This window comes from Thamnophis elegans, chromosome 9, assembly GCF_009769535.1.
Source record: "Thamnophis elegans isolate rThaEle1 chromosome 9, rThaEle1.pri, whole genome shotgun sequence".
Taxonomy (NCBI): domain Eukaryota; kingdom Metazoa; phylum Chordata; class Lepidosauria; order Squamata; family Colubridae; genus Thamnophis; species Thamnophis elegans.
Genome location: NC_045549.1, coordinates 74,748,221 through 74,759,477, shown reverse-complemented (window position 1 = coordinate 74,759,477; position 11,257 = coordinate 74,748,221). Strand labels below are relative to the sequence as shown.

The window sequence follows — 11,257 nt, the reverse complement described above, 5'->3', positions numbered from 1 at the left end:
TTTGCATGCCAGTGCTGTGTGTGAGGTAATTTAAGGTGGTTCTGACAAGTGTCATTGGCATCTTCATATCCGGTCACATGGGCAGCAAGCCACTCCCATCCAGTCACATGGGTGGCAAGCCACTCCCATCCAGTCACATGGGCAGCAAGCCACTCCCATCCGGTCACATGGGCAGCAAGCCACTCCCACAAAGGAGGCCACACCCACAGAGTGGGTTCGAACAATTTTTGAAACCCACCACTGGATATAACCCATCTTGGCAGACAAATTCTGTTTGCTTGAATATTTCAATTCACAGACAAAAGAATTGTATACAGGGAAGAATGGTCATTTTTGGGAAATAGTAATAGCGTGTGCCAACAATGGCCTTCTGGCTGTTTGTGCTGATACTTTTATCTGTAAACATTTTTGCATTTTTGCAACATTTTTTGTGTTCATTCAAGAAACAAAACAGTAGCTTTTGTTAGCATGCAAACATCTGAGAACGTTATATTAAGATATATAGGATAGATTGAGCTTAAAGGAAGCTGTTGAAAGATATCTAGCTACTTTTAATTCCAGCCATTTTTTTTGTGTGTTTAGAATATCATCAGAAATTATTTAGATAAACCGTATATTTTTCTTCATGGTTAGTGGAATCCTTTGCACAGAGTGCTCCAAAAAGAAAGAAAGAAAGAAAGAAAGAAAGAAAGGAGGGAAGAAAGAAAGAAGAAAAAGAAAGGAGGGAAGAAAGAAAGAAAAAGAAAGGAGGGAAGAAAGAAAAAGAAAGGAAGGAAGGAAGAAAGAAAGAAAGGAGGGAAGAAAGAAAGAAAAAATAAAGGAGGGATGAAAGAAAGAAAAAAAGAAAGAAAGGGAGGAAAGAAAGGAAAGAAAAGAAAGAAAGAAAGGAGGGAAGAAATAAATAAAAAGAAAGAACAGAGGGAAGAAAGAAAGAATAAAGGAGGGATGAAAGAAAGAAAGAAAAAAAGAAAGGAGGGAGGAAAGAAAGAAAGAAAAAGAAAGGAAAGAAAAGAAAGAAAGAAAAGGAAATAGTTAAAATTTGTCTTCAATTGATGAAAAAACTTATACTGTATGATTGACAAATATGTTTTATATGCCATAGATTCTTATCAGTTAGCAGATTGGCAGGGGATAAAATACAGCCTTCAGGTTTGACGCTGGAGGAATCACAACAGCGACCCCGGGGACACTGCAACCGTCATAAATGTGAAACCAGTTGCCAAGTGTCTGAATTTGGATCACACAAGCATGTGGCTGCTACAAAGGTCGTAACTGTGAAACACGGTCCTAAGCAGGGGTGAAATCCAGCAGGCTGTGGAGAACCGATAGCGGAAATTTTGAGTAGTTTGGAGAACCGGCAAATGCCACCTCTGGCTGGCCTCGCCCCTATTCATTCTCTGCCTCCTGAGTCCCAGCTGATAGGGAGGAAATGGGGATTTTGCAGTATCCTTCCCCTGCCACGCCCACCAAGCCACGCCCACAGAACCAGTAGTAAAAAAAATTGAATTTCACCGTCCTAAATCCCTTTTTTCAGTGCCGTCCTAACTTTCAACGGTCACTAAGCGAACTGTTGTAAGTCGAGGACTACCAGTGCGTGGTCCGAGCCAGGGCGGGGGGGATCTCCCTCCCCCCATACCCCTCCCCCACCACCAAGAGACCAAGGCAGGGTCTCGTATTGAGCTGAACTCCAGCGTTCCGCGGCGGCTCCGCAGCGCCCGTGGTGCTGAAGGACAGCTCCCTTCGCCGGGGATCGGCGCGCTAAGCAGGCGGGCTCCGTTCCGGCCTCGTTCCGGCTGCCGCTTTCTCCGCGCTCGTCTGGATTTGAACCCAGCACCGAAGGGGCGCTGGGGATGCATCGGATGAAACAATAGAAGCCACGCGTGTTTTTTCCACGCCTTCAGCGGCGGCAGGCAGGCAAGCAAAGAGGAGAAAGCAGACGGGGAAGCCGGTGCGCCAACCCCAGAAGCAGCAACGCCTTTCCTTGGGCAGCCCAGCGCGGATCCAGCAAGCAGGGCATCCGCCGGCTCTCCACGCCCGCCTCCCCCCCGCGAGGAGCCCGGTCCAGCGGCTGCTGGGGACCCGGCCTCCCCTCGTCCCGCGGGTGGGCGCCCGGCTTTTCCCCACGGAGCTGAGTAAGGGGCGGCTACCCACTTCAAGCTGCCGCTACCTGGCGGAGGGGGGGAGGAGGGGATCGCGCAAGGCCATCTAGACGGGCTCAGCTCCTCCGCCGCGGACGGGGCCGGAGCCCCGATTGTCTCCCTCCCCCGCGGGGGTCTGACCGGGGAGGCTGGTCTTCCCAGGCCCCCGCTCCCATCTGCCACTTTCCTAGCCCCCACCCCACCCCCAGCAGCATCTGCCCATCCCAGTCTCCACTCCCCTCCCCCCACTCGCCGCTTCTACCCTTCAAGTGTTGAGTTGGGGGCGGGAGAGGCTCCGCGGCGGTGGGTGGGTGACTCCGGCCTTGCTCTTTCTCGGCCTCCCAGCCAGCCGGCCCCCACCCCAGCCAGCCACATCCCAACCCCCAAGCACCAGCCCCCCCAATCTCCCACCCCCCCCCCCATAGCCTCCGACGCTTATCCCCTCCCCGCCTTAAAGCGCGGATGGGCGGCCCTGCGGTGATTTCAGCCGGAGGGACCTCCGGAGCTCCAGAGCCGGGACTCGCCCGTTCCGCTTGGCCCGAGAAAGGGCCGGTCTCCGCTGGGCCGCCCAGGCCGGCAGGCGCCGCTTGCTGAAGCCCGGCCGGCTCCCCAGCGCCACAAGCCGGGTTTCCCAGCGCACGGTTGCCCGGAGAGGCTTCCCTTCTTTCGGCCTCGCTGGTTCCTGACGCGGCCCCGAGCGCGGCTCCATCCTCCCAAGGAGGCGGCTGTCAGACAGCCCCCCAGTTTAGCAGTCAGCTAGGCCCTCACGCAGTCAGTCTCCCAACCCCCCACTCCCAGCCCCCCAGTTGCCCAGCCCCCCAATCTCCCAGCCCCCAGCCAGATCCCCCAGTTCTCTAGCCAGCCCCCAGGTAGCCAGATCCCAACCCCCCAGCACCCCAATCTCTCAGCCACCAGCCAGCCAGCTCCCCCAGTTCTCTAGCCAGCCCCCCAGGTAGCCAGATCCCAACCCCCCAGCCCCCCAATCTCCCAGCCCCCAGCCTGCCAGATCCCCCAGTTCTCTAGCCAGCCCCCCAGGTAGCCAGATCCCAACCCCCCAGCCCCCCAATCTCCCAGCCCCCAGCCAGCCAGATCCCCCAGTTCTCTAGCCAGCCCCCCAGGTAGCCAGATCCCAACCCCCCAGCACCCCAATCTCCCAGCCCCCAGCCAGCCAGCTCCCCCAGTTCTCTAGCCAGTCCCCCAGGTAGCCAGATCCCAACCCCCCAGCACCCCAATCTCCCAGCCCCCAGCCGGCCAGCTCCCCCAGTTCTCTAGCCAGCCCCCAAGGTAGCCAGATCCCAACCCCCCAGCACCCCAGCGCCCCAATCTCCCAGCCCCCCAATCTCCCATACTCCAGCCGGCCAGCTCCCCCAGTTCGCCAGATCCCAACCCCCCAGCCCCCCAATCTCCCAGCCCCCCAGCCCCAGTTCCCCAGCCAGCCAGCTCCCAGCCCCCGCCCCCCAATCTCCCAGCCCTCAGGTAATCCGCCCCCCAGTTCCCCAGCCAGGCAGCCCTCTGCCAGCCCATCCCCCTGCCCCCCCCTCCGTCCCCCATCCCGGCTCCCAGCCCCCCAGCCAGCCAGCAACCCCCGCCGCGGCTGCGCTCGTCATCTCCCCCTCTTCCCCCCCGCCCGCGGGCGCATTTGCATGGTCCCCGTCCCCGGAGCGGCCGGAGGGCGCGGAGGATGGCCGGGCGGCAGCGTCTGGGCGGCCGGAGCGGCGAGGCCGGGGAGGAGGAGGCGTCGGCGGAGGACCTACCGGTCTACCTGGCACGTCCCGGCACGGCGGCCCAGACGCCCCGGCAGAAGTACGGCGGGATGTTCGCGGCGGTGGAGGGCGCCTTCGAGAACAAGACCCTCGACTTCCAGGCCTACAGCGTCGGCCAGAAGGGAGCCCGCACCCCGCGCAGCGCCAGCCGGCCCGAGCTCCTCGACCAGGCCGGCTGTGAAGGGGGCGGCTCCGGCCTCAGCTCGCCCGGGGGGGAGAGCCAGCCCAGCCGGCCTCTCTGCCTCCAGCTCCCCGCCCCGCTGGCCCAGCAGCCCCGGCCGGGACCCCAAGGGCGGCAGGTAAGGGCGGGTGGAGGGCTCGGAGGACCTGGGAATGGGGAGGGGGTCTCTCTGGGCCGGGGTTTTTGGGTGGGGCTCTGGAGGAAGGGCCCCTAGGGGAGGGATCCCCCTCTTTGCCAGGGGGCGCTTTCTCCACGGACCCCCCCAGGTCTTCCCCTCCTTAGTCCCCTCTTCCCCTCCCTTCCCCCCTTTCCCCCTCCCTTCCCCTCAGCTCTTCCCCTCCCCCAGGCCTTCCCCTCCCCCCTCTTCCCCACCCGCCCCCTACTTTCCCACCCCTCCCCCATCTCCCGTGTTGGTATCAAACGCAGCCCCCCCCCCCGGTGTAATCCTGGGGGGCTTCGGAGCTGGCCAGATGGTGATGGGCAAAACTGCCCTATTTTTTGCAGCTGGATGGGCAGAAACTCCCCCCTTGTCTGGCTGCTGCTTCCTCCTCTCCTCCTCCTTCCTCCACCTCCCTCCTTCCCCCTCTTCTTCTACTCTACCCCCTCCTCCTTCCCCTTCTTCTTCTTCCTCCTCCTCCTCTTCTTCTTCTCCTCTTCCTCCTCCTTCCTCCCCTCCCTCCTCCTCCTCCTCTTCTCCTCCTCCTCCTCTTCTCCACCTCCTCCTTCCTCCCCTCCCTCTTCCCTCCTCTTCTTCTTCTTCCCTCCCCCCTCTTCCTCTTCTTCTTCTTTCCCTCCTTCCCCTTCCTCTCCTTCTCCTCCCTCCTCCTCTTCTTCTTCTCCACTCCCTCCTCTTCCTTCATCTTCTTCTTCCTCCTTCTCCCCTTCTCTGCCTCCTCCTCCACCTTCTCATTCTTCCTTCCCTCCCTCCTCCTCCTCTTCCTCTTCTTCCCATCTTCCTCCTCCTCCTCTTCTTCCTCATCTTCTCCTCTCCCTTCTCTCCCTTCATCTTCTTCCTCCTTCTCTTCTCTGCCTCCTCCTCCACCTTCTCATTCTTCCTTCCCTCCCTCCTCCTCCTCTTCCTCTTCTTCCCATCTTCCTCCTCCTCCTCTTCTTCCTCTTCTTCTCCTCTCCCTTCTCTCCCTTCATCTTCTTCCTCCTTCTCCTCTTCTCTGCCTCCTCCTCCACCTTCTCATTCTTCCTTCCCTCCCTCCTCCTCCTCCTCCTCCTCCTCCTTCCCATCTTCCTCCTCCTCTTCTTCCTCTTCTTCTCCTCTCCCTTCTCTCCCTTCATCTTCTTCCTCCTTCTCCTCTGCCTCCTCCACCTTCTCATTCTTACTCCCCTCCCTCCTCCCCCTCTTCCTCTTCTCATCCCCCTCCCCCCTCCTCCTCCTGGTTTAACATTTTTATTGAGTTATAAGATGGTACAGAATACAAAAGTAAATAGGAGAACGGTAGAGAGGGAAGAGAAGTGAGGAAGGACAAGAAAAAAAGAAAAAGGAACATTGTCTTCTGACTCTCTGTTTTGCAGTAAAATAAGGCATTAACATCAAATCACGACTTTTTGGTATTTTGATAATAATATGAACATGCCATTTCTTTAAAGATCTGTCAATCTAACCGGTAAAACCCCAAACCCAACTTTGATTCTTTTCCATATCAAGCGCGAAGTTCAGAAATGGTTTCCATGCAGAGACCAAAGTCTGCTCTTTTCTTTAATCAAAATGGTTAGTTTTGCCATTTCAATCAACTCCATCAGCCTTCTGCAGCCATTCGTCCGTGGTGGGAATCAAAGCCTCCTTCCATTTTTGTGCGTACAATATTATCAACATCTATAGTGTCAAAGCTCCAATTTTTTTCTCCAGATCTTTTTCCATTAGGCCCAAAAGGGGGATGTTGCATTTGGCTCCCGAGGCTGAAGGGGAGTGAAAAGTAAACCAATTCACAGATAGCAAAATCAACAGAAGTTTACTGATCAGCATCAGAATCAACAGCAACTTTATAGAGCATCAGGCAGGAGTTTTATATCTTTGCAGTTTCCTAGTTCTCACCTACTTTACGTGTTATTACATTATTGGATAGCAAGTCTCCAAGGCACGGTAATTGGTTAGTAATTACATCATTGGTGTTCGTGAGAATGTGCGTGTCCTCACACACAAGGAAAGAATCAAATGTTATACATTCAAAGCAGTAAATGTTACAGGTCATACATTGTCTCATCCCGTGTCCTTGTTCATGCCTGGGAATGTGGCATGGACGAACGTGGTTTGTCCATGAGGCCAATGTGGAGAAAAGACAGGACACGATCTTTCTCGGGATGGAGCGACCCAGATTGGGGGTCTGAGAGCCCCTTTTATTGAGATAGGACAAAGGCAGGAGGAGCACTCAGCAATCAGCAGGTGATTAAAGACAGCCTGTAAAACTACAATTTCTAATCTACTGCTCAGGGAAGTTCCATCTATATATGGTCAAATCCTGGGCGTCATTGGTAGGGCACATCTCAGAATGTTATGTTATGAACTATCAGGATGTCATGGAGCACTATCAGGATGTTATGTTATGTAGGAGTTTGTTTTCTCCTATGTGGTTCATCGTGGCTGCGCATGGCCCGTTATCCACTGGGCCATGGGTGACCGCCACGCCTACACAAGGAACTATATTACAACATGGGAACACTGAAACAGCAAAGAATTGCTGACAAGCAAAGAATTGCTGAAGTTTGCAGTCATGTGTAACCACAGTTCTAAGAACCGTCCAGATGATACATTGTCATAACCCTACAGGGGGAGGGGAAAAAAAAAAGAAACCTCTGATTTCATCCATTTTCAAAATTTTCTCTGTTAAAATAGGAATCATATTCTTCTCACTTGCCCCCCTCCCATTTCTGCTCCTCCACGCGGAAAAATGCATGATCCGTGGATCACGGGGCTTGGTTTCTTCCTTTGGGGGCAAATGGAGAATCTGGAAGTAGAGGGCTTGAACCCCAGTCAAGCCCTCCCCCCATGACCTAAATTTGGGGCCTCAGTCCAGAGGTGGGTTCCTACCTATTCGGTCTGGTTCAGACGAATAGGTCGTAACTCCGGAGGATGCCGGTTTTATGTTTGGTGGCGCCATCTTGATTTTCTGTTCTGCACATGCGCAGAACAATCTTCATTTAAAAAAATGTAGTTTGTATTTGTTTTTTAACCTGCGCGTGCGCAGATCGTTTTAAATGAAAATGTGCACGTGCTCGGAGAGTGCGTCTGCCGAGGGCAGGCAAAAGTTCTTACTACCGAACCAGTAGTAACGGCGACCGGAATTCTCCCCTGCCGCAGTCCCAAATTTCGAAGAACAAGAAGTAATTTGGGTCTTACTAACTTTATTAAGCTGAGCAAGCTGGACTCACTGGGAAAACCGTAGGGCTAGAGGATTAGCGGACACCTAATACAGGTAGTTCTCGACTTGCGACTGCCGATACCACCCAAAATGTTTGTTAAGCGAGACGTTTACAAAGTAAGTTTCGTCCCGTTTTCACGACCTTCCTTGCCACGTGTCTTAAGCGAATCGCTGCGGTTGTTCGATTAGTAGCGCGGTTGTTAAGTGAATCTGGACTCTGCGTCTTGGAAAGATCGCAAAAGGGGAATCACGTGACACACACACACACACACACGGGGACTCTGCGACCGTCGTAAATGTGAGTCACTTGTCAAGCATCTGAATGTAAATCCCGTGGCCTGCAGTGGTCGTAAGCGCGAAACACGGATATAAGTCCCTTGTTCCAGTGCCGTTGCAACTTTGAACGGTCACTAAGTGAACCGTCGTAAGTCAAGGACTGCCTGTAGTAAACAGGTAAAGGGCGGCTCCTTGTGCTGTGTGTGAATCCAGCCACTGCAGTGATCAAATTAAAGATAAAAGTTTCCCCTCGTACATATGTGCTAGTCGTTCCTGACTCTAGTGGGCACTGCTCATCTCCGTTTCAAAGCCGAAGAGCCAGCGCTGTGCGAAGACGTCTCCGTGGTCATGTGGCTGGCATGACTCAACGCCAAAGGCGCATGGGGAGGGGAACTTTTACATTACCTTTATCTTAATCCACATGTTTTTTGTAGCATTCATCGCAATAATATTGATAACATAATAATAATAATAATAATAATAACAGTAACAATAACAATAATAATATAGAAACAGAAGGCTTTATTTTGGCAGCTCAAGAACAAGCCTTAGCCACAAACTGCATGAAGGCAAAAATTCAACATGTTCCCACCAACAGCAAATGTCGCCTCTGCAATGAGAAAGACGAGACAGTTGACCACTTGATCAGGGGGTGCAGCAAAATTTCACAAACTGACTACCTACAACGCCATGACCGCGTGATTAAGATCATTCACTGGAAATTGTGCCAAACGTTTGGATTTGACTACAGCAAAAACCACTGGGAACATCAGGTTGAGAAGGTTTTAGAGAATGAGAAAGTCAAGATCTTGTGGGACTTCAGAATCCAGACTGACAGGCACTTGGCCCACAACACGCCTGATATAACAATAGTTGAAACGAAAAAAAGTATGGTTCATCGACATTGCAATACCCGGAGATACACGAATTGAAGATAAGCAGCAAGAAAAAAATCACAAAGTACCGGGACTTGCAAATTGAAGTTGAGCGACTGTGGAAAAAGAAATCGTGTGTTGTCCCGATTGTAATTGGAGCCCTTGGAGCAATACCCAAAGGGCTACCTCGCTATTTGGAAATTTTAAATTTATCAGACTTGAACATTCTGATTCTACAAACAACCGCCCTACTTGGAACAGCTTATATCCTCCAACGTTACCTTAACCGTTCCTAGGTCCTTGGTTAGGACTCGAGCTGTTGAGCTACCAACCAGCCCCAAAAGGCTGTGAATCTCACCAAAGATTAACCACATAATAATAATATAACAATAATACTTAACATCTTCTTTAACAACTCTCCACATTAATATTTCTTCTTTATATGTCTCCTCCTTTCTAACCTCTGCTCCCATATCCAAAAATATTCAATATCTTCTTTATCCTTAATAGTAAGTGTTAATCTATCCATTTCTGCACATTCTAATATTTTCTTAATTACATTCTCACCTGATGGAATCTCATTGTTTTTCCATTGCTGCGCAAATTCAATTCTGGTTATGTTTAGTATGTGTAAAATCAGATATATACAGTAGTGGCCAAAATTGTGGAAACCTTTTGGAAAAAGTGTATTTTGGAGTTTTGATGGCTAATACCACCACTTTTGTTTTGGAGTAGTACCATAAAATTATATGTCAATGGAAAGAGAATTTAATCAAGAATGTAGTGCAACAACGTTTGTTCAATTGTCTGTATTCTGTGAAAAGCTATAGCCGAATATAGCCAGGAGTAAAACCCAGTTAAAAGAAGCCATCATTCAATCTTGGTTTCACACTATAACAGCTGCAGAACTAAAAGACTTGGTTCACTCCATGGGAAGACGTTGTAAGGCCTTAATTCATGCCAAAGGTTATCCAATTAAAGTATTGATTGACATGGTGATAATTTTTGTATACCTCGTTTTCCTATGGTGATAATTTTTGTATGTTTCGTTTTTTCTATGGTGATAATTTTTGTATGTTTCATTTTTTCTATGGTGATATTTTTTGTATGTTTCATTTTTTCTATGGTGATAATTTTTGTATATCTCCTGTTTTCTATGGTGATATTTTTTGTCTATCTCATGCCTGGGGGTTGGTGGGGGGGAAGGGGAGGGTCGCGGGGCAAGCCCCTTGCTGGAGGGACCCTCCTGTTTTTCTTTTTCTTTTTGTAAACAGTAACCATTCGAGATTGCTTTGCTTAGTATCCCATCCACCTGTTATTATGTTCTCCCCACCCTATGTTTCCCTCCGTTTCTCCCACCTCCCTTCTCTACTTCCTTCCTTCCTCCTCTCCTTTCCCTTTCCTTCTTCCCCTTCCTCTCCCCTACTCCTCTCTTCCTCTTCCCCTTCCCTCCTTCTCTCCTTCTCTTTCTATCCCATCCAGCCTTCTTTCCCTTTCTTTCTTCCCCTTCCTCTCCCCTACTCCTCTCTTCCTCTTCCCCTTCCCATCCTCTCTCCTTCTCTTCCTTTCCCATCCATCCTTCCTCTCCTTTCCCTTTCCTTCTTCCCCTGCCTCTCCCCTACTCCTCTCTTCCTCTTCCCCTTTCCACCCTCTCTCCTTCTCTTCCTTTCCCATCCAGCCTTCCTCTCCTTTCCCTTTCCTTCTTCCCCTGCCTCTCCCCTACTCCTCTCTTCCTCTTCCCCTTTCCACCCTCTCTCCTTCTCTTCCTTTCCCATCCAGCCTTCCTCTCCTTTCCCTTTCCTTCTTTCCTTGCTTCTCCCCTACTCCTCTTCGTCTTCCCCTTCCCACCTTCTCTTCCTATCCCTGCGGGAGGGGCCCTTCTGCAAGAGCAGGTGCAGCGCCTGGGGAGGGGTCTGGGGCGGCAAGGAAGGGAGGGTAGGCGAGGGAAGCCCCCCCCCGAAATGCCCAAGGTGGGTGGGGGGGCAAACCCATCCGGGAGAACGAGCAGGGGAGGGGGCAGGAGAAGGGGGGCACAGCCTTTTCCGCTTCCTGGGCTGCGCAGGGCGGGGTCGCCAGTGCGCCCCCCCCACACTGCCCAGCCCCTCGCTTCATCGTTGGGAAGGGGCGCCTGCCGCCTCTCCCCTGCCCACTCTCCCACCCGCGGCATGGCTCGTGCCCCGGACCCTGAGGGGCTTCCCCGGCAGGTGAGCAGCGTGGCGGTGGTCTTCGGTGGACTGGGAGAGACGGAAAGGGGTGGTGGGGGTCTCTAGCCGAGACTGGCTTTGTCTGCCTGCCTGCTTGGCTCCGCCAGGGGAAGGGGAAGCGGGCGCGGCCGTGGGAACCGGTGGGAAGGCGATGATGGAAGGCGGGTAGAGAAGGAGGAAGGCTTTGATCCGAGCATCTCACCTTCTTCCCGGGTCAGGAACGGAATAGGGGACCGAGCCCTGATGCTCTTCCCTACTTTGGGCCAAGAAACGTCTCTAAACCCATCCCGGAAAGCATCAAGGATGTTCCTTCAGGTCCACCTTTAGCTGCAAATATCCTCCTTTATTTTGAAATCCGCCTTTGGGGAGAAGGCTTGGGACCTCGGGCGATTTTCTGTTTCTCCAAATGTTAGAAAGATGCCCGGAGCGATCCCCCCCCCCCCCGCCCG

At 52.5% G+C, this 11,257-nt stretch overlaps 1 protein-coding gene across 1 annotated transcript in view; it reads left to right on the top strand.

The window, feature by feature from the left end:
• The first annotated feature begins 3,819 nt into the window (after window positions 1–3,819).
• Window positions 3,820–11,257, top strand: part of LOC116512977 (dihydropyrimidinase-related protein 1-like) — a 33,123-nt gene continuing 25,685 nt past the window's right edge. Inside the window, exon 1 of the mRNA XM_032223680.1 lies at window positions 3,820–4,200. Coding sequence (XP_032079571.1) covers window positions 3,820–4,200 — 381 coding nt within the window. The remainder of the gene's footprint in view (window positions 4,201–11,257) is intronic.